This window comes from Ambystoma mexicanum, chromosome 6p (assembly GCF_040938575.1).
Source record: "Ambystoma mexicanum isolate Mex_15411 chromosome 6p, UKY_AmexF1_1, whole genome shotgun sequence".
NCBI lineage: Eukaryota > Metazoa > Chordata > Amphibia > Caudata > Ambystomatidae > Ambystoma > Ambystoma mexicanum.
The window spans coordinates 418,775,122-418,801,285 of record NC_090935.1 but is presented as its reverse complement, the minus strand read 5'-3'; the positions used below and the strand labels follow the sequence as shown (position 1 = coordinate 418,801,285).

Sequence of the window (26,164 nt, the reverse complement as noted above, 5' to 3'; positions counted from 1 at the left end):
GGAGAGGAACGCCGTAGGCCAGGAAGTCAGCCAGTTAAAAACTAAGTTAGAAGAAAGAAAGCTGGCCCTTCAGGAGTTTAGTGAAGTTCAAACTGAATATGAGAAGCTACTAGAGCACACCAGGCTGGTGGAGGATGCTCTGGAAAAGAACACTCAGACCAATAATGACAAAACTCAGGAGGGGAGTCTCCTGCAGCAAAAATTGGCCCAGTAATTCCAATCCAGGCAGGAAGCAAAGAGAGACAATGAGGCTCTCTGTGAAAGGACAGGCTCCATAAGCAGATAGCCTTGCAAGAGCAAATCATTGAGACCAGTAAGGCCTTAATAGAGGAGCAAAAGAGTCAGATCTGGGCATGTCACCAGGGAATAGGGGCTGAAAGAGATGAGGTAGGAAGGGACAGAGAAACCCCTGAGCATAACATCAGGACCCCTGTCATCAGGGACTTTAACCCCTTCAGTACCATGGACTCTGCCGCCCTCATGTCCACTGGCTCATATGAACCAAGGGCCACAAGGATGGTAGACTTCAGTAGAATTAGCAACATGGGACTGACATATCAGCGCCTCCCAGAAATGGATGGGCGGGCATCTCCGTACGGATTCTCAAATGTTAGGACTAGCTTCTCTGATCAGAAAGACTCCACTTAGGGGAGAATCAGGGAATTTGATCCTCAAAAATACTGTCTACCAAAGGATCAGTCTGTAAAATCTGGTGGGGAACTCCATGAAACTAGGCCTACAAAGAGTATCTTAAAAACCTCTTCCCAGCTAGTGCAGTGGGGGGATACTCAGCCAATCCTGGGAGCAAGGGAGAGTCAGAAGCCTCTTCTGAGCACCACAGGTCTCAAGAAACTAGGCCCCCGCATTCTGCAAGCCATTCCCAAGCTCGCAGAATCAGGGAGAGCCTAGAGGATCAGATAGCCACCTCCTGTAGCAGTGCCTCTGGGTCAGAGGATGAGTAGACACGGATGACTAAGACTAAAAAGGCCAACAAAATTAAGAGGTACCTCTTGAAAGATCCCCTGAAACAGATCCAGGCCATTAGGAGCGTCATAACTCCCTATCATAAAAATGCCAAGTATTCAGTTTGGGAGCACCTCGAGTTATACGAGCAAATAATGGATACTTTCCATTTGAAAGATAGCCAGAGTTGCATTCAGTATTTCAAATGGACATTTTCCCCTGAATACTCCAGCTTCTTTGCAGGGCTGGAGGATCAGAACCACTCAAGATGGTCCACCTATAGGGGGGCCATCTTAAAACATTTTTCTGTACATCGGAACCCCCAAGAGGTCCGCAAGTTGGCCTACAATCTCCAATGTGGGGAAGACCAGGCCCCACAAGAATTTGTGTAAGAATTAAAACGTGTCTTTGCGCAGACCACCAGGAGGGTGCGCACAGGGAGTTTATTAATGCCTTCTTCCATGCACTCCCTAAATATATAATGACCTAGCTGGTGAGGGACTTTCACGAGAAGAGATCACTAGACTGGGTCATTGAATAGGCGACTCGCATTTATGGAGTGCAGAAACTGGTAGAGAATAAAAATACCAATAAAACCCCCAAACCAGCCAACACCCCTGCTGCTGCTAAGGTGGTGGAGGTGAAGGATGCCCCCATTTTAGATCTGGAGATGGGGGGGGGGGCTAAAAATATTCCTGTGCAAAATCCTTCTAACCCAAGACCCAGAAGGCCCTAGGGCCAATCCCAAACAGGTAGCCATGGAGGTAATCCCACAAATGGGACCCCTAACTGCCCTGATTATATAAGCCCCCGTTACAAGGGCAACAGACCCATCCTGGGCTATGTGTGGACTCCCCCAGCCCAAGGGGGGGGGGGGGAAATTCAACCATGTAGCTGCCAACCCAGGAAACTTCCCTCCTAACTTTCCCCAGGAGGGCAGTAATCCCCCAAATGCCGGGTTGATCTTCTTCCCCCAGTACCCGCCAAACTTCAACCCCCAAAACAAAACCTTCTTTTTTTCTCCACTTTCCTGAGCCCAGACAGCCCAATCCGGGAGAGGGGAGACCAAGGGTGGAGGGTTACCAGAACTATCCCAACCAAGGGTATTATGGGAGAAGGGACAGTTACCCTTCCCGTGATCAACCTAAGATGGACCAGAGACCCCCGTACCAGCTGGAGCGGGTGTCCCAACTGGAGTGCCAGGTCCAGAGCTTGTCACAGGATCTGGGTCTCATGTTGAGGACTCAGCAGAACCATCAGATGAACATGGTGGCCCAGAACCCCTCAAATCAAGGGCCTGGTACTCCAGAGCAATGATGGGGAGAGAACCCTGACAACCCATTGGTTCCAAGGGAGGATGCGCAGGGGGAATGGGGTCTAAAGCCTTGAAGGAAGCTTCCTTCCCCACTTGTGAAAAGCACCTGTAACCGGAACCAAAATCTCCTGCCCCCGAAAGTCTGCAACCTAAGGAACAGAGGGCGGGTAGGAGAAATAAAGGGCCTAAAAAGACCCATTTTGTGGAGGAGGTTACGGTCTTCCAATTTGAAGGAAAGGGGGTCCTCAGGATCTTCTCCTTCAGGGATGGGGGAACTCCTCCCAAAGAAAAATGGTTCCTGAGAGATCCTAATCAAGACTGGGTAAATGTGGGGACTGAGTTAAAACCGCCCATCGTAGAACCCCAGAATGACAAGCCGAAAATCACCAGCCCAAACCAATTCTGGTGGCTGCCTCCAAAAAGGTGTGGGGGGGCAGCCCAGTATCAGAACCAGGGGAGCCCAAAACTCCCCCCATATCCAACTGTCACCTTTTTCGTACAGATTCCCAAGCTCCCAAACCCAATCCTGCCCAAACTACCCCTCTGTCAGAATCCAGAGTAAAGAAATTAACCCACCAATTGGCCCAAAATGTGCATTATCTTTGCCCACTTGAGGAGAAGGAGGGAAGATTGTATGCCTCGGCCAAATACAGGGGCAATGCACATTTTTGGCACTGGTGGACACGGGATCCCAAGCCACCCTTCTGTCAAAAAGGGCCTTTGATCAGCTGGCTTCAGGAAGGGGGGAGAGATACTAGATCCCTCTCACCCCTTTTCCTGGACAACTTCAGAACTTCAGTGGAAATTAAATTCCTGTTGAGGGGACTGCGGATTTAGAAATTAAAATTGGGCGAACACCCGGTCATAGTTGTGACTCCAGAGGGTACACCATGTTTACTAGGGAATGACATCCTGCGTAGATTGTCACCCCTGATAGATTGTGTAAACAAGGTCCTCTGGACCCAGACTAACCAACCAATAAAATTTAAACAAAGCGTCAACCGTGTTAGTCTAAATGGCACATGCCACATGGTTGAACAAAAACTTGACCAAATTGAATTCCATTTTCAATACAACAAAAAACCCAACATGACAGTAATTGCAGTAGGACAACAAACTGGTGATGGGAAGTCCTCTCTATTTTTGAAAATCAACCTTCCTTCCAGTTTCAAGTGGCATTCCACACTGGAAGGAAATACTCTGAAATTCTATACCAATTCACAATCAGAAAATCCCACTTCTATAGTCCAAAATTATGAGAAACCAGCTCAAAGCTTGGCTGACCTTCAGAAAATTGGAGAGCAGCTGTTCACCCCTTTTCAGTTAAATGGGGGGAAGGACACTGTTCTTGCCCGAGTGTGCGTGAACAACAGTAAGAGCTTCATCAGCGAGGCCATGTCCGAAAACTCCCAAAAGATCCAGCCAGTCCCACATTTAAATTGATAGACAAATGGGAAATGGACCTGGAAACACCCAATTCCAAACATCTCCTGCCTAGCTGGTGTATGCTCAAAATTTCCATAGGCAACAAGAGCATAGTCCATAATTGTTGGGTTGGGCGAGATGTCCCTACCACATTTTATTTAGGCAGTGACATTCTCAATCGCTTTGCCATTAGTTTGGACCTAATAAACTTCAAAGCCTGGTCCCGATTAGCGGGTAATCCCATGGACCTTGATGACCCAGAGAAAGCATTTCAGTCAGCTCACCTGCTGCCATATGCAGTTGAAGTTCAGATTGGAGAGGACGTTACCATCCCAGAACGGACCCGACTATTAAGGAAGAGATGACCTGTGACTTTAGGAGGGATCAGGTGATCTTTCAAGTCCACCAGGCCTGCCTTCCCCACTTGAAGCCATCAGTCCAAGTCAGTACTTTAACCAGGGACTTCTCCACTCAGCTGGAGGAGGCCCCTGAGCTAGCCAAACCAGAAGTCTTTCCGGGCTTCAGGCAGATGGTTGAAGAGAGAGTCAACCTATCTGATGCCTGTGAGACTCTGGAGCAAAAGCAAAAATTGAAACAAGTTTTCTTAGACTTTCAAGATCTCTTTGCGGTGGACTCGTATAACTGTGGTCACACCGAAATCCATACAACAACAATTCCCACAGACCCTGGCATGACTCCAGTGTTTGTGAAGCAATACAGCTTGCCTCTCACATCAATGGAGTACCTTACAGAAATAATTAAGAACCTTGAATCCCGTGGGATAATTCATCCAGTCCACAGCACCTTCAATAATCCGGTGCTGGGGATTTGGAAACCAAACGGCTAGTGGAGCCTCTGTGCTGATCTAAGGGAGATAAACAAACAGGTCCACACTTCCTGATGGCCTCTTCCCTACATTGACCAAGGGCTGGCCCAGATCCAGGGGTCAAGGGTATACACTGCCATTGACCTGACCAATGGGTACTGGACTGTACCTGTCAGTAGAGAGGACCAATACAAGCTGGCCTTTACCTTCGGAGGGGCAGCAGTACACTTGGACCCGGACTCCCTTTGGATACATCAACTCCGGCAATGAATTTAATATCTTTTTGCATAAGGCCATGCCCGACTTGGGTGAAAAGGGTAACCTGGCCTATGTAGATGATGTTCTAATCAAAAGCTCAACTGTGGAGGAACACATAGCGGAGATCCGTTATGTTCTGACACAATTGAGGGCTACCGGAGCAAAACTATCTTTCCAAAAGGCACAGTGGTGCAGTACCCGTGTCAATTTATTGGGGCATGAGATAACTCCTGAGGGTCTCTGTCTCCAGGAAAAGAAAGTAGAAGCACTCCAGAAACAAAAGACCCCACAACTCCGCTGGAGCTAAGTAGCCTCCTTGGACTGACTAATTACAGCAGAACGTTCGTTGAGGATTACGCAAAGATCACAAGACCCCTGATCCATCTTTTGAAGGGAGGAATGTCAAGTGGGAGTGGGGTCCAGAACAAGCCGAGGCAGTAAGACAACTCAAAAGAAGCCTCTCACAAGCACCTTGCCTAGCTTACCCTATCAAAAACAAGAATTTCTTCTTGGAGACAATGTTCTCAAATACATGCTTGACTGCAGTATTACACCAAAAGCATGACATGGTCTATAAAGTTATCTCCTATGCGAGTAAGACTTTATCCTCTGTGGAGGAAAAAATCAACGATTGTGAGAAGGCACTCCGGCAACGGTGTGGGCATTTAAGAATTACCGGACGTTCATACAGGGGGAACACATCATAGTGGAGACTCCACAACAGCCTCTGCAATATCTTCAAAGTGACAGAATCCGGGCTGAAAATGTAAATAATTCCCAAATTACTTCCTGGATTCTGTCAATGCAAGGCTTTCCTGTGGAGCTAAGATATGGCCAAAACAAGAAGAGTCCCCTTGCGCAAGGTCTGGCTGTCATGATCCCTGCTTCCAAGGGGTCAGGACTTGCCTCACATCCTTGGAAGCAGGCCCATAACCTTGATCCTGGGTACCAGCCAGTCCCTATCGGGACCTTTTGGACCTTGTCCTGGCGCCAGTGGCACCAGGCTCATAAAGATGACCGGTCCCGGCGCTGGAAGCGCCAGGCTCATAATGCTCAAGAGTGCTTGGGTGGACCTACCTGCAGCAGACCATGCTACTTACTTACCAGCTCGATGGTCTTCTGATCCTTCTCTGCCTGGAACTACTTTTCCTGTCTGGGTGGGGCAGAAGCCACTCCCTGGAATCAGAACACAGGAACTCTTTTCTTACCTGGGCGAGGCTGTGGAAGAAGATGCCTAAGCACTACAGAAGGCTATTTAAACCACACCCGATTGATGAAACGTGCTTCGCGTTATTCTGCATCTGCAGCAGGACGCTCACCGTGTCAGCTCCAGTCTTCCTGAGATTCTTCAGCTCCAGTTCCTGTGAAAACAAATTCCTTACCTGCTAGAGATCCGATCCTCAGCTGCACCTGCCAAGACAAAACAACAGGTTAGCAGAATTCAATTCGAGAGCAGCGCTCTTACTTACCAAATACGGCAGCATCTTCCAAAGCCTTCCGCCGCTTTCTTCGGCTCCCCATCGACATCTGCAAAGAAAAGGACTTGATTAAGCGTTGCATTCTTGAATTGCTTACCTGCGCTCCGCACGTTCTGAACTTCAAGAAGCGCTGCATGCCGGCATCTGCAAAACAAAGGGAGACATTTTAAGGCGCACTCTAAACCAACCATAAACTTTCTACTTACGCGCTCGCACGTTCGCCGGCATCCATCTAGCAACGCTCTCTGCATCCACGATCTGCAAGGACAAAAGAGACATTAAGGCGTGCTTTTAAAACAAACAGCAGTCATTTTACTTACGTGCACCGCGCTTCATCTTCTTCGTACATACGCGCTTGCACGATCCTGGGCACTTATTCATCAGCGTCCATTGCACCTAAACCTGCAGGACAAAGAGAGACATTAGAAAGGGTGACAGCAACCGGTCATCTTTCCTACTCACCTGCTCGCCGCATCATTCCTCTACAATTTCAATCTTGACACCCTGAGACTGAGCAAGGTACTAAATTAAGGGTGCTCCAATAACTATCAAGAAACCGCTCGTGCGGTAAACGGCGGTATCTTCCAACATCAACCTCTGCAATCAAGAGGATTGTCAGTGAACCAGTGAAGTAACTGGTGCTTGCGCCCCTGCAAAGACGCAGGATGGAGAGCCCGGCCTTAATATATCTAAGGTGAGCAAGCCACGCCCTTGGTTCGAATAAGAGGACTGAGGAAGGAGAAGTTCAGTCAATCCAGTTCCTAAATCCTTGTTCTTCCATCTGCAGACACCTCACTCTACACGTCTGGTACATCGTGAGAAGGGGACCAGCCCTAGGAGAAGGCCGAGATCTACGAGTCACACTAGAAGACACGGCGACAGCTCAGTCCAGCCCAGCGCCTCCGTGGAAATCAGGTGAGCGTTACACTGGCTGACTTGCATGATTGTGCCAGAGAAAACGGTCTTGAGGACGAAAGACTTAAAATCAAGGACAACATGGAGGCGTACCTTAATTCCCCTCACAAGGTCTATGAAGAAGACAAGTGTGAGGGAATGCCCACCGTCTATGTGGATGGGCTCCTACCATGTTGACAACAACGGTGAAAAGGAACTTGTGGCCGGCGTGAGGAATGCATGGGTGAATGATGCCCCAGAACCTTCCGCTGTGTACAAAATCGGTCCCCGTAGTAGTCGGTTGTGCATCAAGCCATCCTCACTGCTGTCCAACATCAACTCCATTAACTGGTCATAATCACTGATTCAGATTATGTACGGAACGGGTTTGTGGAGCACCTGGTTAATTGAAAAACCAGAGGCATGCTTTGTGCTAACAATAAACCACTAAAACATTGAAAATGAATACAGAATATTGATGATCTGGTCTCCTCGAATAGGATGACCATCTACTGGAAAAAGATTAAGGGTCATTCTAAAGTAGAGGGACCAGACAAAACTGGAAATGACTTAGCTGATCAGCTGGCCAAAACCGGAGCCATCCAAGAGGATCAACTTGAGATCGAGTCCCTGTTGGGGGGAATCCAGGTCACTGCTATCACTAGGTCCCAGACAAATGCTCACAATGAACTCTCAACTGCCCAGTGGAGTAAGGAGACCCTAGATGCTGATTTGATTACAGCTCAAAAAGGGGATCCAATAATTGGTAAGTTTTATCAACACATTGAGGACCCTGAGAACTTTCCCCTGATGGATACTGATTGCATTGGGAAAGAGGACCTCAGAGTGTTAATGAAATGTCCAAAAATGTTCTGAATCCAAGACAGTTTGTTGGTGAGGAGATCCATATCTGGCCATGATCAGTGGGTGGCCCCTACCTCCTTCCGAAGCTTGATGCTAAGTCACGCCCATGATGCGGCCACAGCCGGTCATCAGGGGTTTCATATGACATTAGAAATCTTGCAAGAGGTTGCATACTGGCCACACATGGGACAGGACCTCGACCAATACTTGAAGGAGTGTCTTGTGTGTGCACAATTTCAGCCAACATCACTCACACACCGTGCTCCTCTCCAAAAGAGAGGGATGACACTACCTTGGTCAGATTTGCAAGTCGATTTCATGAGGCCCGTAATTCGCTCCTCTAGGGGAAACAAGTACATGTTAACCGGAACATGCTTGCTTACTAAATGGGTGGAATGTCTCCTGGCCTCAAATTGCAAGACAGAAACAGCAGCTGCCCTGATGATCAATCACATCTTCTCACGTTTTGGACTACCCCAAAGGATTGAGTCAGACCGAGGTAGTCACTTCACCAGCGAAGTGATGACAAAGATGTGGGAGAGACTTGGGGTAAAAAGGAAATTACACATTGCATACCGTGGTCCTCTAGTGGTGGAGTTGAGAGGTACAATAAAACTATTGTGAGCATATTAAAAAAGTTTGTGGCAGATCCTGGGTCAAGTTGGGACATTCGATTACCCCTTGTCCTGATGGCCATCAGATATACTCCTTCTTCTGCAACAACAAAAATGTCTCCCTTTGAGCTGATGACTGGATGAAGGATGGTGCTACCCCAGCATCTGCTCTACAGAACCCAAGAGCAGACCTTGATAAATGCCTCCACAACTCATGAGTATGTTTAGAATCTGAGAAAACACCTTCAACATGCTTTTGCGCATGCTCAGTGGTATCTAGAAAGATCTGCAGACAGTATGAACACCGACTCCGACCTTAAGACAGCTAAAAAGGAATATCAAGTAGGAGACCGGGTCTACTTGTATAATTTCCAAAGGAACCAAGCCAAAGAGCGCAAATTCCTCCCAAGTTGGTGGGGTCCTTTTGAAATTGTGGACAGAAGCTCACCAGTCGCCTACAGAATCCACATCCCCAAGGGAAATTTGGCAGAAGGGGAAGACAAGTGGGTCCACATAAACCAGCTAAAGAGTTGCCATCCCAGGCATACTTTGCGGCAAATAGTGGAGCCGACCAAAAACCCAGAAGGGGAAATTCCAGAGACATAAAAAGAATTATTAAATGTTCATTGAGTACGTACAAGGAAAGAGGGTTAAGACCATTATTAAATATAGGCAGGGAATATTGTAAATTGTATTCAATGCATGCATCCGCCCCACTACACCCCTCGGGGAACAGTAGATGGGAAATTTCCATAACCGTGCTATGTTCTGTTTTCTAGCACTGGAACTAAGAACCACCTAATCACCCAGGACGACTCCTCAGGGACCGGAGTGTTGCACCACACTTCCAACCAGAACCAGCAAGGAGAGCGTGTCGCATCCATCGCTGATGGGAGAAATAACCGGATTTCTTCACATTGGACCGAAAGAAAAATAATCCCACTTGCCCAACTCCCACACGACTGGACATCATGTTGGAGTCGGCGGGGGGGGGATCTGTGGAATATTTGTATCCACACCAATGCACCACACTGCACCCCTTTGCCAATGGGGAAAGAAAACTGCCAAAAATGGAGGCGATAACCCTGTGTGCGCCAAATCTGCACAACTGTGTATGGTTCACAAACCACAAAAGAGCTGCACACTCTGCCACACACACACACACACAGGCAAAGTTGGTGTAAAAACAGTAATCACTGCTGTAACCTGTCATCTGTCACATGAAACAAGGCCACAGAAGGGCAACATCCAAAAATGCCCTTAAATACAGGTTCCTAATCAATGGTAATCTTCAAAGTGCTGTTTTGGCGCTAAATTCAGTCATTTTCCCCAGTGAATTATTGAAAGGAAAGTGTGCTGAAATCATGGATTCACCAGTGCAATCAGAGGAATCCAGGCCTCACTTACTGGCAGCTGCATCAGAACATTAGCTGTCAAATCCAGTTTAAAAGTGTTTCTGTTTCCTGATTAAAATGGCAAAATTCACCTATTTAAAGCATGTTTGTGAAGACCTTATTCTTTTAAAATGTACAAATCCCTTAAAAACTGTGCTTGTATTTTATATGTGAACTGAAAAGACTTTAATGTATAGGAACCCAGTCGAGCGAATCAGCTATTTAATTCTGATCTGACAGCCCAGCCTGGGAAGATTCATAGTTCAGCCTGATACTACAGGTTGCTACAGGAAGGCTAATGGCTGCTTAATGGTTCCCACATAATGAAAACAAAAAAAGCCTCAGACATTTGTCTCCTGGCTGATCCAAGGACAAAGGAAGGCTTGGACACCCATCCTCCTAAAGAAGAGGCAGGATGTGGAGTAGGTTTCTCAGTGAACTTCAAAGGACTGGCCATTTGCTCACTTGGGAAGTAAGAAAAAAACCTGCCCTGGATTTTGAATGGAAATTACTTGTTTTTGCCTCAGAACTTTATGACATTTAACATGACAGCCAAAATAAGTAGACAAGTGAAAAATACAAACTTATAAATCTGAATTCATGCTAGACAGTTGAAGATTTGGTAGGAGTTCTTACTACATATGGAACCAAAGATACACTAAAACATTGATGGTGGCAAAACTATTAATGTTGCAAGCTTAAAATTGTATGTACATCATCCACTGATCAGCGCCCAGAGATCGAATTAGAAATGATTAATCCAAACCGGTATGCTGAACATTGATAAAAATCCATAGAATGAGAAGGACAGCTCGCACAAAGATGGGGATTGAATGTGGATGTAGACAATCAAATATGAAATGTATGTGTCCAATTTTATTAGGGTACATTATGTTAGAAACGTACATGTGTGCAAGAGTTATGTTTTGGTAAAAATCAAGGTGGGAGTTCTTAAATCCTGTCATAATGATGACAGCTCTGTGCAGACTGCCAACTAGGACAAAGCACATCCCTGTAGCCACTCACAGACATGGGGTGGGGGGATGTTTTTGAAGTTCTGCCCACTCCATAAACTTTATAATGTATAAATGTAGGAGTTTCACTACACAAAAGACACATTGATTCCAGAATACACTGCTTCCAGAAACCATCCAGATTTCAGCACGGCACCTTACTCCAGAACTCTTCATCTTGTAGCTGACTCCAGAATTCTTTGAAGATCCAGATTTCTTTGCAGAATCCAGACTTTAGCATTGCAGAACTCTTGTCAGCTTGACCCAATTGCAAACCTCTGGAACTTAAAAGAATAATTCTGATTCAGCTTGGCTTGCTACCATTAAGGCTTGCCCGCTGAAACTTGCATCCTGCTATCTAACGTGTCCAGTATTCAGAAGGGGCCCTTCCAAATCCAGTCTGAGGCGCAGTCCAAAATTGACCAGTAACCCATAGCATATCTGTATTGTATTATCCCAATCTCAACCCAACCCATCTTAAATTCAGAACCCAAGTATTTTTAGAATCCTTCTTGCGCTAATTTCCTCTCATCTGTGTTACAAAACCATAACTCCTTAGTGATTTCAAGTAACTAAAGTAAATCACAGAAGAAATTGAGGACCCATGAATGGTTGCGCTGGCCACGTAGCCATGAAGATTCATGTGTGGTTTCTTCTTTTTCATAGTCATTAATCTAGTATAAGAAAACCTATCTGTCATTTTAAATCAAATTTCTGTTTTCATTTTCGCGCCTATTTTGCAAAAACGCCTCTCACTAATACCTCTATAACTTCTTCAGTTTTAAAGATAGAAACGAAATTTCATCTCTCACTGATACCCAAGACCCTTAGCTACACCCACAACTGCATTGCGGAACAGGGTATTTGACCCGTTTCTGTCCAATATCGCATAGTAAAAGTTTGCTTGAAATTTGCAATTTTAGCCAAAGTTACATGTCTCTTTTTCCCGTTTCAAAGTGCTTCTTCTGTCCTATCCTGATCTGAAGTGTGTATTGTTGTTTATATTATAGCTCATGTGTTTTAGGACTTGTTTAGTTTTGCTTTCTTTAGAATTTGTCTCCATTTAAGCATTTTGCACCTTTTGCATTATTTTACAAAGCCATTCCTACCTGTCAGTTTAAAAGTGTCATTTGCCCAAAACGGTTGTTCTCTCTTGGTTTGGGAGGGAAGATTGCCTATAAACTCTAGAACCTGTCTTTCATTCCTGAATACCTGCCGGTTACTCACATTGGTGTAGGATTGCTCATTTGTATGTAAACAAAACTTTGCAGGGGGAACTATTAACTTAAACGCTATCTGTGCCCAAAACAAAACTGTTATTTTTCCTGTGTTTTCAATTTTGCATCATCAAAGTGAATTCAATTGCTTTGCTTAGTTTCTGAATTGTATTGTCACCCTTTGGGTGATTGCTGCCCTATATATATATATATATAAAACTTATGTGTGATTTGAATATTAAATAAATAAATGTATCTTTACCTTTACAAACTAGCCTGATTCCTGGTTTAATTGGGACCTGAGGGGTATTTTGAGACAAGTGTGATATGAGTGGTATATCATTCAGAATATTGAACTAATAGACAAAAATAAATAAGGGATTCATCGCGCGCTACATGCTAGGTGAGACCTGTGTGAATGCCTGATTGAAATCCTTTACAATATATACACATACACACGACATGCTCAACCAGATAAATGTTTACCTCAGCCAAGTATTACACTTTCACACAGGTTCACAGGACTGCAAGTGTTTAAAGAAACTTACCTGCGATATTCACAGGCTTCTCTGGGGCTCGCAGGACTCGCAGAGCTTCTCTTCACTCAGCTCACCTTCTTCTGATAGTACCAATAATTACTGCCGGCAGCTTCCTGAAGACCTGCGACCTGCACACTCAAACACCAAAACACTTTGCAACCCACACTTTGCGCATGCGCTCTCGCGCTAGGGGTCAGTTTTTGTAGAAGCAGAGTCTGCTGATAACTAAAGGCACAGCATCTCACCAACTCATGCTTTGTGCTCCTCCTAGACACAGGATGCTGCTCCTTTGACAACCAAAACACTTTACGACCCCCACTTCAGCAAAAGCTGGCACCATCTGTGTTTATGTTGACATAGGCCAAACTTGTTGAGAAGTCAGAAACCGCTGTAGATGTTTAGCCTGCAAAGAGTCATAATCGATGTGGGCATTTTAGCAAATGAAGTCCCACTAGTCCAGGGAGTAGCCAAATGTTCCCTCATTCCGAGTGGGGACAGTACCGGGTCCTTTGAGGGGGCCCCAGATACCAATGCTCTGACTGGGTTCCCAAAAATAGAGGAAAAGACTCCCAATTTGTGTGTTACTGCTGCAAGAATCAAAGCTGTCGGGTTACAATGGGTGAATCAAGGATACTACATCCCAGGTCCAAAACAACTGGTAAAGTGGTTTGATGGTCTGACCTACTGTCCTTTGACAGTGATAGAGCTTGGTTATGATATGACAGTTGGAGGACTACACCCTGTTGCAGTCAAGTACCCCATTCCAGTAGGTTGTTTGTTTGGTAAAGGCCTCTCTGATCCAGACATAGTCAAGGTAGTCACTAGAATGCAAGCACTGAGAGCAGCACAGGTGGAAGCGCTTGAGAGCCAAGGCTCTGAGGTGTCTTCAGCTGGAGAGTGTGAGAGACCCTTCTCACCCATAGCTCCCATTCCAGGACTGAAGTCCCCTGAGGAGCCTACTTTTGAGAGAGAGAGAGCACAGCAGCCACTGAGGTGACTATGATGTTAGCACCAGATTCACTGATTTCAGGGTTGCCTACGGGTGTAGAGGGGAACCCTGAGATTGCGGACAGGGAAGCTTCAGACCAGAAGGGCCCACCAGAGCTTGAAGAGTTGTCTTCAGCTGGTGGTCCAGGATGACGTTTTCCAGGAACAGAGGGACTGTCCCACTCTCATGAGTCTGTTGAAGCAGACAGAGGAGCAGGTGCAGGGTAAAGGTCCTGAACCACTCCTAAAATGGGAACTGTCGCAGAGCGAAGAGCTCTGGCCAATTCCACAACCAGGAATTGGTATAAGGGAAAACCCTGACCAGTTCAAAGACAAGGAGCCCAATAATCTGGGGGCAGGGCACAGCCAGGAATTGGTTGTTCATCCAGGCCCCAGGAGATTCCTACCTCTCAATGGCTCCTGATATGCTTGCAGTTCACTTAGATGTGACTGTGATATCTGGTAGCTTGTCAGATCATTTGTACAATCCCTGTGTCGATTTAAAAATGGAAACTGTGTGCTCAGGCCAGTCTTTCCTAGGCACTGACAGGACAACAAGGGAAAATCAGACCCCCCTTAAATCCACGAACTTTGATTGGGTGGTCTTATGAGAGGAAAGGTAACTTCTCTCAAGCGGGATCCCCCCAAGATGTCATAGCTGACAGGTGACCCCATGTCATATCTGTGGATGTGCAGACACCACAGAACAATCAGCAGGCCTCTGCCTGCCAAACCACTTTGTAGCGCTGGCTTGAGCAGGGAACCAATTCCATTACTCCCAGACTATGAGCAGGAAAATAAAAGCAATACTGGAATTGGAGTAGATTCAGTGCAGCTGAACCTAGAAGTCACGGTTCAACCTATTACCTACCTTTACAGCCGGCTGATGGGGTTAGAGAAACACTGAACCATGGCTGAGGAAACTCTAGAGCTTGGGCATTGGGTCATCTCTCTCCACAGAGTTGGAATGAACATGCTGCCCAAATCTGCATTTCAACACAAAAGGGCCAATGGCAACCAGCTATTTTCTCACCTTGAGGGTGAGCTCGACCCTTCAAAGGGTGGTTCTCAACCTTCTTGGTTCGGGGGAGGGGAGAAGAGAGAGGTGTTTGAGGAATTACCCACTGCCAAGGTTGTGGAAGCCCTGGTTAATCTGCAATACGATTCATAAGCTCCTTGCCAAAGCATAATGTGAACTTGTACCCTGCTGCATCAGTAGCCTGATCTGCTGCCCCTTCTCTCCAGTAGCACAAAGCAGGTTCACAGATGCCCATTTGACAGCTACAGTGACAGCCTAGTCTCAACAGTGCAGGAATTGCATTTGTGCTATTCATCCATGTTCCATAAATGTCCTAATTTTGAGTGTGCTGTCCTGGTGTCACGTACATTTTTAAATAGAAAGCATACCTGAGTTGACATTTGATATCAAATGTGTCAGCCCTATGAGTCCAGTTCAGCTGTGGGAAGGTATTGTGTATTCTCCTCCAGACAGGCTGGCATTGCTGCTGCTAGCAGGGCTGTAGCCTTGGGGGTTGCCTCTGTGTTCATTTGTGAAGGCAGGTGATACCCTCCCCAGAGAGACAGTCAATCCACTGAAAGTTGTCCTTGGAACAGGAATGAACGAGCGCACCCATTCACAAAAGGCTTAGCCTCACACCAGGGTGCTGCCCACCAAAATGGCCTTTGATCCTATTAAGAAGGGAAGGGGTGAGTTTAGTGTAGCCAGGGGCAGTTCTTTACAGCTGGAGGAATCCTGTCCCCTTCACCTCCTTCAGAACAAGGCACTGTGATGTCAGCAGGCAAAGCCCCCTTGTTCTTAGAATAGGAGTTGGCCCCCTAAAGCAAGCTAGCTTTAGACCAATAACCTCTGGGAATTTGCCTTTAAATGAAGGGGTCTTCCACTCCTTCTTTGATTCACTCTTGAAGAAAAGCCTCAGGAAGAATTAATTGTACCTCTGTTGGGAAAGTTGATCTTTTCAAAGTCCTCCACCAGTAAGGTGAAGACTGTGTGTCCATGCCAGAAGGAAGCTCAGTCCCCTTATCTTCCCAGAGACCAGTGGGTATGAACTGCTCCTAGGACAAGACCTGCCTCTCTGCCAGCCATAGCAATACCCATCACAGTGTGGAAGGACCCCTGCACTTGTGTGCCAGCCTCCCCCATGTTTGGGAGCCTAGGAACAAGGACCAATCTGCTCCTGGAATCCCTGGATTGAGATTCACAGCACCCTTCATTGCGTCAAACCAGTCAAACTGCTTTCAAACTGGGTTCACTGACTTGAACCAGCAGTTACACAAACAACTCGACCCGGCTCCACCTTGAACTGCTGGTTTGTCGAACCGCACATCGGAGCACCAGGGCCACCACATCAGACTGTCACTGACCTTCGACTGGAACCACGAGAGCGTCACTTGCTGACTGTACCTAGAGGTTACATCACATCTCGAACCGGCTCAACCCCGAACCAATCCTGGTGAGCGCTCTAACTTGCATCGCTCGAAGGGCACCTTTGAACCACTCTGCTCCACCGCCATCGACCCGACTAGACGCCAGCTCGCCACTGGATCAACAGGATTTGCTGTACTCAAACTTGACTTGAACTGCTTACACAAAAGCTCAAAGCATGGTTCAACACTGTCGAACCGCCAAGAGCCACAATATGGTATTATTGACTGCTATGTGCCGCCTAGTTCCATTTTTGGACTGTAGAGACAAGTTGGGTCACTTTTGATCCCCGTTTGCACCCAACAACATATCTGTTTAAACCACATTGTAGATTTGACTTGCCTGTCACCCCTGATTCATTACCCAGAGTGCTGTATCTTGCTCTCTTTGCTTATTTTTGTGTTCTTTCCTCGTGGGTGGGTTCTGTGCAATGTTTTCTATTTAGTTATCCTTGGATAGGGTGTATTTAATTAAAGTATTTATTTGTATAAAATCTTGATTGAATCTTCCTTTATTTTGGACCGTTAAACTTCGCTGTGTGGGTTGCTACTGAATCACATTCATACACCTCTTGAGAGTATGGCCTTCCCTTGACCAACATTACCACAAAAGGCAAAGGAGGTATATTTTTTAACTGTTCTGTTTTACTGGTAAGATGGCTCAGTGGGTTGAGTGCTTGCTGCTACGGTCTGTGTGTGATCTGAAGGTTACAGGTTTGAATCCCGACAAGGCCAATTCATTCTTCATCCTTCCGAGGTCGGAGTACCAGCTGCAGCTGGGTGATATTGAATGTAAATATGTTCTATGTAAAACGCGTAGGCGTAAGCGCTAAATAAATAACACATCTTTATCATTACCTTTATGATTGTGTTGTCTATTGTAGAAATGTGATGGCTAAATAGGCGCTTTAGCCTGTGCTCATCCTTGTGCTCCTGCAGGACAGAAGTCAATTCGTCGCAGACCCTCTTTAATTTTTGGGACCATCCAGGTCTCTTAGGGTAAACCAGCCAAACAAATACATTTGCATTATGGAGTGAGTGATTTGAACTCGCTCCATAATAATGGAAATGTAGTGTCTGCATTGGCAAGGAATCTAAAGAAAATGTAATTATTTGCAAATGCAAAGACTGATGGTGTCTCTTATGCCCTGCACAACACTTGATATGAGTGAAGGACGGCGAATAAAACTCCCATGCCTTCACTCATGTAAAGCTTTGTGAAAGCATTAGAAGGCAGACCAACGTCAAAGACTTCAAAATCCTTCAGAAGTGCTGGAAATTCTGGCAGATGGAGGATACTGAAGGCCTCTTTACCCCTCCATCAGCTCTTCAGTGCCACAAGCCTTCAGCTGGGGATTGAATGCTGACCCTGCCCTTTGCCTGATCCAAGAATTGGCAGAGGGAGGGGTGAAGGGCGTCACCTGACTTTGTTCCTCAGACGTGATGATGTCTGCAGAATGGAGGAAAGACCTTCCTAAAGAGTAACCTTATAGGCAAAAAGCACTGTGAACATCCTGGGTGCGCGTGTGAATGATTGAGAGCGAGAGAGAGTGCGTACGTACGTACGTACGCACACACTTACTGGTGTTAAGGCCAAAGCCAATGTAAGTGTTCTTCTATAGGGCGGGAAAGGGCATTTGTGCAGCCAGCAAAGACATGTTTACTTACTGTGGCATATCGTTAACCGAACTCTGGCATGTGTGGGGTTCTAGAGGATCATTATTCAGGATTTTATGGTGACTTTGTGATGATATGTGTCTTTTTATCTTTGTGTCAATGTTATGGTTATATTACTGAAATAAATTGTGTTTACTCCTACTACTACTGTGTCATGGCATTGTATACTGGCTTTGAAGGCAAAGCGAATATGAGTGTTCTTATGTGGCCAGCATACCTAGAGGTTTTCATGCAGGCATAAAACAAATGGGTTTCTATCGAATCCACCTTGGTTTTGCAGGTGGCCAAAATCAGGCGTCTTTCATAGGAATCCATTACTAAATGCTGCGGCACAGTGTATTTGCAAGTGGCGTTTACTTTTTCACGAGACGTAGATGAAAATGAAGGCGTTAAAACAAGTTTGCTTCGCTTTTGCTCTTTCCTTCTCCCCTCCACCTGATGATTGTTCCTTCTCCCACAGCACCTATGTGCTAACGCTGGTGTTCCCCCTGCATGGAATTTACTTTTGATAGAAAGTGACCTTGTGCACGTCGGTAGGAACACAGCTCATCTTTCTGAATGAGCTACCCTTTTCAGTGCTTCATTCACGATAATGTTTATCATTCTGGGCTATCACACGTTTATTCATTCTTTGATATATATATATAACTAGCAAAATAAAACGCAGCCTGCAAATTACTTTTTGCAGGCAGCTTTTTATAATGGAGGCCTGTGACAATGAGAAGCGTATTCCATAGGAATCCACTGGTTTTGCACCTGCATGAAATTCTAAATCTCATAGTTGCTTTTATTCTATTGTCCAAGTTGCCATCTGTAATCGCATTCGATATGCAAATAAAGACATAAGACCTACATATGTGCTAAAATCACTGAACCTGCACTGAATCTGCAACTGGGCCACTCACCGATCTCGGTCCTTGGCCCAGCCACTCTTCCCTGCACTGCCTCCCTGCACTACGGGACTGTCTCTGTATCCTACAGCCCCTTCTCCCGGCACTTACCTTGCACTTGCCACCAGCTGGCCCTATTATTTATCTTGTATTCTACTAACCATGTACAGCACTTTCCTCCTCTCCCCTTCCCCTTGCACTTTTCCCAGCCCCTCTACCCTTGCACTTGCACAATCTGAATGACACCTGGCCTAGTAGGATCGTTGTCTGTCTCCCCTTGTTCCCCCCCCCCACCTCGTCGCGCTTTGAAACACTTGTGTATAGGCGCGTTACAAATGCCATATCATATCATATCATATGTTAATAATGTGTCATTCAAGGAGAAGCCACACATGCATGGAGAAGCAAGCAGGGATCCTGTGGTAGTCCACCTTAAACCCTTGGATTTGTTTTGTGCCACAGTCCTATATAGCCCGTATTTCGCCACTGATGTGGGCTCTTGGTGCTTTGTATTATTTTATTGAATGATGCAGGAAGTCTGACGCATTGGTGTTTTTTTCTGCTCCAGGCTGCATTGAATCTTCCACGACGCCCCCCTCTACATTGCTCTACGCTGATCCCTGCCGTGGCCCTGACACTGCGCTTCATCATGCACGTCTTCAGGCTGAAGGACTCCTGGTGCTTCCTTCCCTGGATGCTCTTTATATCGTGGACATCGCACCACGTCCGTGATGGGATTCGCCATGGTCTTTGGATCTGTCCATTTGGGAAAACTGCTCCTTTGCCATACTGGCTGTATGTAGCCATCACTGCAACCTTACCTCATATCTGCTCATTAGTCATGTACTTGACTGGCACACGGGACATACTGTCCGTGAAACATGGCATCCGTATTGATGTTTAAGAACATATCCACAAGTGCGGGAGCGCGTCTGTGGGTATTGAACACATGCTGGAATATGTATAGTAATATGTCAGCTGCTGTACTCTAGCGCCTTAATATCAAAATGAGATATGAACAAATATGTCAACTATTTTGCTCTAGTCTTTTGATCACAGAATGAATATACAGACTGATATGTCAACTACTGAGCAGTACTGTGTTGATCACAGGATGAAATATATAGACTGATATCTCAACTGCTGAGCTTTATAGTGTGTTGGCCATAGGGTGGACAATCTAGACTAATATGTCCACTGCTGTTCTCTAGTGCTTTGGACCCGGTGAGGAAGGTATATTGTTTCCGGGGTTTGAACTCTGTGCCTACTCTTTTATCAACGAAACGTACACTTGTTTTGTCGCCTTTAACGATGAAACTGTTCTTCTACATATTCCTCAGCTCTTGCGGCGGATACATGCAGTTTGCTCTGCAGGAGTATGAGCTTTGGATCTATTCCTGCATTATATTGTGGTTATTCTGGAACTCTGTACTGTGTGTGGTCTAAAACTTATTTCACAACAACGTGCCGTTTCCGTTCTACAAACATTATTTGAACTGTATGTAAAAAGGAAGTATTTTATCTATGTTCAATTTTTTGTGATGGCTACTAGTCCGCACTTTTGATAATGGCTGACAAATCTTTGCTGTCCACGTGGGACTTTTAACAAGTGTCAGAACACAAGTGCTAGTACAGCTGAATCAAAAGAAGCAAGTTGAGATCACAGTCGAAATTAAAGAATGAAAAAGAAAAAGAAAGCTACATTCAGGGACAAATAAGGGAATCTCAATAAAAGGAACGTATTCAGCAGGAAAAGCGTGACAGATTCCAAAGGTTACCTTTCATATGTGAACGGAATCACTGGCACATACTGATTCAATTGAGCCATAGTACTACTCCGCGATGGCTACATATGGATCACTTCATCTGCTCTTCCTTCCAAAGAAAGAGAGAGATCAGAACAAATCTTTATATGACGGCTCATCGGCGACACCGGTTTGCCCAACCAGACTCCAATGGTGCCAGTTGGCTTTATAATGTTTTTGACAAAAAGTTGTGTAACATATTTACTTACTAAGATGTGTAAGTACAATCATGAATGTTATTTTGCGACAAGTACTATTATTTCAACTTGTATCCTACTGACATGTCATGCCTTTTCCCCCCCTAGGTCAATGTGAAGCCTTGCTTGTGACCACACGTCGAACGTCAACGCCTGTGTATGCATTTACCATTTTATTATGGCAGTCTTCTGTCAGTAAGACACCCATGTAACCCCCTTTAAAAATAAAGTCCATGGCGTTTTTAATTTGGCATTCTAAAATGTAATAAATGACACTAAGTTGTGCACCTGTTATTGGAAAGGAAAACAGGCGTGCTTCAGCAGAAGCATGCTTAGTGTGGTGCTCACCTTTTCTGGGTTCATAAGCCAATAATAATGATAATGATTTGTTATTTATAAAAAGCGCCTTCGCCAAAGTGCTGCACATAGAACATTAACATACGATTATCACCCAACCGAAGTTGGTACTCTTTTAGCAACCTCAGAAAGATGAAAGCCTGAGTTGGCCTTGCTGAGGTTCATACCTGCAGCCTGCAGATCACACACAGATTGCAGCAGCAAGTGCTCAATCTGCTGAGTTATCTTACCCGATTTTAGGATAGTTTTTAGGGACGTTTGTGGGTGTAAATGCGAGAAGCCATATGCGAACTTTAGTGCAGAACATTTCTTTAACAGGTTTACCAACTTTTCAGTTGCCATAATGTGATAAAGATATTCGTTATTATGCAGGGCAAAGGAAACAACACTGTGGAATCGTAACCACTTTTGTTCTAAAGAAGTGGAAAAAAAAAAGGTTTTCTTGCAACCAAGTATCAGTGTTATTGGTCCGCATCACCATTTGGCAGGCTCCTAATTCCCTACAGTGCTACACACAACTGACAACCTGCGCAAAACTGTTTCAAAATGTAAAGAATCTGAATGGAGCCTACTCTATAGTCCTTCCCACACCACCAGACGGCTGCAGTTGACCCCCGCCCTCACCTTTGGTCACGGTGAAGGCTGAGGCGGTGCCCCCACTGGACATGGGGCAGCGGGGGCCCCTGCTAAGCCACTAGTCACAGTACTGCGCTACTGTTAAAAGATGCCAGCCCAAATGCTAGGTCTGTGTTTAAAAAATAAATGTCTATGACACTGAATAAACCTCAGCCTGTCTGGTCTAAACTAGTGACTATAGGTTCTCGCTTTGGTTTGGTAAATGAAGAAATTCTCTGCTAAATCCTACCGTGGGCCGCTGATTCACTTTACCTCATGCTTTTTTGACAAAGACCTCACTTGGTCAGAATCCTTGCAACCTAAGTGATTGTTCACTTTAATTGAGAGATGATGTCTGCTTTGCTCACTTGTCCAATCTCAAAGATTCCTTTTCATGTATGGTGCTCAAACTGTAACTGTTTATCCTGAATGTCACTGGATTAGAGTCTTATATGGTGGGCCCAATGCTTTACGTTTCTTTAAAATAAAGTTGTGTATGACAGTATGCAGTCATTTACTGATTAAGATGCAGCAATGTGACGAAGATGCGCCATGAATTACTACGTTTGCTGCATAACTTTAGCAGCGTGTCGATGTCCTGTTCAGCACCCATGTCATGATTCGCCAATCCCGTTTAAAGATGTACTAACTATCTGTTTAACACTGAAATCCCTGCATATGCCATTTTGTACAAATTCACTATAATGCCAAGTGGTATTTAAAGTGCCATTACTCTCCTTTGATGATCTTACAGGGAGCAACATTGCAGATTTAAACCAACAAAAATAAGCTTCAGTTTAATGAAATAACAAATCGCTACAAAAACAGAGAAACGGCTATTTTAGTTACCAATCATATTTTAACTAGGGAGCTATCTTAGCATACCATTATTGGGTCTTCCTTAATTCGCCTGTACATTGGCATTAGTCCAGGTATAGCCAGCTAATTCATAGAAAAAGAAGTTATGAGCCAGAGGGGGCAATAGTTGACAGTTCCGGTAAGGGAAGTTGGGGCAAGGGGTTGAACAGCAATGTTTCTTTGCTTCCCTTCTGGGATGGCGATGGGGAGTGGCAGAGGATGGTGGGATGAATGTGAGGAGCTGATAGTATGGCTGTGTCTTTTGGGAGGGTTCTGTGATGACCATCACCGAGAGGCTGGGGAACTGTGCGTCCAAGTGAATATAGTGATGAATGAGGTCCTGTTGCAAAGGGAATGGGCAGTCCAGAACCCCAGGGTATGTTCCATTGTGTGTGGGGGTGAGTGAAGATGCCAGATGTGGCGCAACAGCGAGCCTAGAGCGTAGATTACGCTGGAGTGAGAATAAGCAGCGTGCTTCCACGGTCTTTTGGAGATAAGGATGGATAATGCTAGGGTGGGATAGTAGAGGAGACTGGAGGGGTGGGTGTGTCACACGGCTCACAGACGAAAGCTCTCTAATGTAGAGTTGGAATAGATTGACAAGGGGCAGGTACACTATATAAAGAAACATGATTAGTGTGGGGGTAGGAGAGACATGTGGGTGCAGGTGTAGGTTCACTATTAGCCAGTATGGACCAACAGCAATTTGGCCAGTAGTGACCACCAGTAACTACAATTAGTTCAGTAGTGACCACCAACAGCTGCAATTAGGTCCGATTTTTTGAAATGTGATGCAATTTGTTTTGTGGAAATGAATGAGCGTTGTTATTTCCTAACCATTAGCCTGCTGCCAGGCTCTGCACTGTTCTGCACCTTGGAGTCTTGCCAGCAGGCACGATTCTAGAGGAGTCACAGAGAAGACCCCAGAGGACAAACGGTTGTTCCTCTGTCCTCTTGAGTAAAGTTCTTCCATTATATGCCCTGTAGTGCCTAACTACTTTACAAAGTCATCCAAGAATAAAGGACAGTGTAAGCATTGGAGTCAATTGCTGGGTCCTCAACATGTTGGCTGCTATTGATGGGTAAAGGCTGCTGGTGGAACCACTGGAAAAAATTGTGTGAAGCGTGTTACCTATTTTCTTTTCTGAACCAGTGAAGTCTACATTATGTACTGCTGACGCGGGAAACATCTCCCCGTGTGTACTGCTGTCACTGGATACACCCTTCCCGTGTGTACCGCTGTCACTGGATACATCCTTCCGTGCTGGAGAATACATAACACAGGTTATTCCATTTACTTTGATTGTAGAAATTAAAACCACTCCCTGTGGCAAATCTAACAGAAGGATATGCCAAAAGGAACGACTGTGGTGGCAAACAATAACGGGTTGACGCAATCAGGAGGCCCAGTAATGCTCTCTCAAATGCTACCGATGTATCTGGCTGTACTATTGAGGCAGTAAAAAAAAGTCATAAGACTATGTTCTGGGATTTAATGGAAAACAACATAATATGAGAAAGAGACAGCAGCACGAAGTAAGGTCCCTTATTTATCAACCATGGCTAGGAATAGTTTGTTCCACCCTGCAGGAATGAAACAAAGACTCAACAAAGTCAAAATCAACAGACAATTTGTACAGGTTTCATAAAATGGTCAGCAGATCTCACATGTAAGCATTGTCGGGTTTACACATCCTTATCAGCAGCTCAGGGTTAGCTTAACAATCACCAGTCTGTTTCTTAATTTACACAACTTTGCCAGGAAGGATCCTTCACGAGTCAGCTGTTCTTCAGACAACACAGCTGTGCTTGCGAAACCCAAGACCTCCTTCCACTGCCCCCACCCTGCACGAAACATCACATAACCCTTCATACAAAATGGATGCCAATACACAGTGGATGCCAGACAAAATCAAAATGGCAGCCAACTACGTTTCAAAAACGAAAAACTATTCACTTTATTCCAGTGTCTTCCTTCTTTCTACCTCTTGGCAATTCTATCGCCACACCTCAATGACCATGCACTGTATGAGTACAAGAACATGAAGGCTGAGATGAGAGAGCAGGTAGAATAGGAGTTGATGGTATGGGATCAGGAATTCGACCAGGAAGGATTGAGATTGCAGAGGAAGAGCATCTTTTAGTGCATGATAGCAAAACCTGGACCAAAACAAAGAAGTAGACAACCAACAATAAAAGGCAACAGTACTTTCAAGAAAGCCCATACAGGCAAATTTAGCGACCATAAAGTGAACCAGTCTCCTGTAATGCCTTCTTCTGCAGAAAGGCACTTTTGTAGATCATGAAGAACTGTGATGGCTTGCGTCAATGAGCCATTCTGAACTGCAGCATATCATATCTGGTCTTCTGCAGCCATTTTGCATTGGCGGCAGCTTGAATTCCTGGAGCCATGACCGATGCAAAGAAAGACTCTGTTTTACTGAAGATTCGATGAGCAACCGGAATTTCTGCATCAGATACAAAGTAATTGCCTCTCTTGTGTTGTGTCAATAAGGTGACAGAAGCACTCTTCTCAACAAAGGTGTGAAGACTTTGCACTGGGACAATGACAACAGCTGTATCACATGTGACCAGTGAGCACAGCCCCGACCAGTAAGGAGGCAGCTGATCATCTGCCAACGCTCTGCAGAGCCAGAAGACATGTTATGTTATGTTGAAGGTTCTTATACCGCACACTGTTGCCACCTGCATGGTCTTTTGGCGCTCTGGCAGATCTGTAATCCAAGGAAAGCGGGGGTGGTTAGTAGATTTGAGCAGGAAAAAAGAGCAAGAAAGCTGTGATGTGCTGTTGGCAGCTTCAGTTCAGATGCACCATTCACTGAGCGTAGGTGTAATTCCAGGTTGGTGGCTGTCATTTAGTGTTCGGCAAGATTATGCATGGTTTGTTTTGGTGTTGTCAATTACGTGCGGTTGATAGCACGTCTGGGATGTCCAGTATAGAACACATTCGAGATGTATGCCAATCGACAATGTTCCATTACTTCAGTAACATAAGTAAGGAGTGATAAGTCCCATGATGAGTATTCGGAAGAGAAGTGGGAGCCATCCAAGTAGGCAAAGAAGCATATTTAGTCCAAGTGATAGAACAGGTTTTAAAAACAGTATCAGAGATATCAACACCATTTTCCCACATGCACATTACTCTGCAAAATATCAGAAACATTACCTTCACCCATGCTCCTGGTCTGCAGCATAAACTCGCATTGGCAATAAAAAAAAAGGCTGACACTGACAATCATAAAGAGATGCATTAAAACACCTTAAATGTGGTCTTTTTACACCATTAATAAGAGCAATATGTTTCACCCCTCCTAGAATCCAATGGGTGACATTAATCAAATAATTTGAGATCCTGAGCAATGTATATGCTCTCCCAAAGGACATTGTTCTAAATGGATTCTGTGGGTAATATCACATTAGGAATATGCAATGGGTTCTGACCTGCATGTGGGATAGCTGAACAAATAAAAAATGAAACATTAGTATTTTGAGTGGCTACCACCTGCATATGGCGG

At 45.2% G+C, this 26,164-nt stretch overlaps 1 protein-coding gene across 1 annotated transcript in view; it reads left to right on the top strand.

Moving 5' to 3' along the window:
- The window catches only part of TMEM267 (transmembrane protein 267), a 149,067-nt gene extending 126,792 nt beyond the window's left edge, over positions 1 to 22,275 (top strand). The window contains exon 3 of the mRNA XM_069627232.1: positions 19,365 to 22,275. Coding sequence (XP_069483333.1) covers positions 19,365 to 19,700 — 336 coding nt within the window. The 3' untranslated portion in view covers positions 19,701 to 22,275. The remainder of the gene's footprint in view (positions 1 to 19,364) is intronic.
- The last annotated feature ends 3,889 nt before the right edge of the window (positions 22,276 to 26,164 follow it).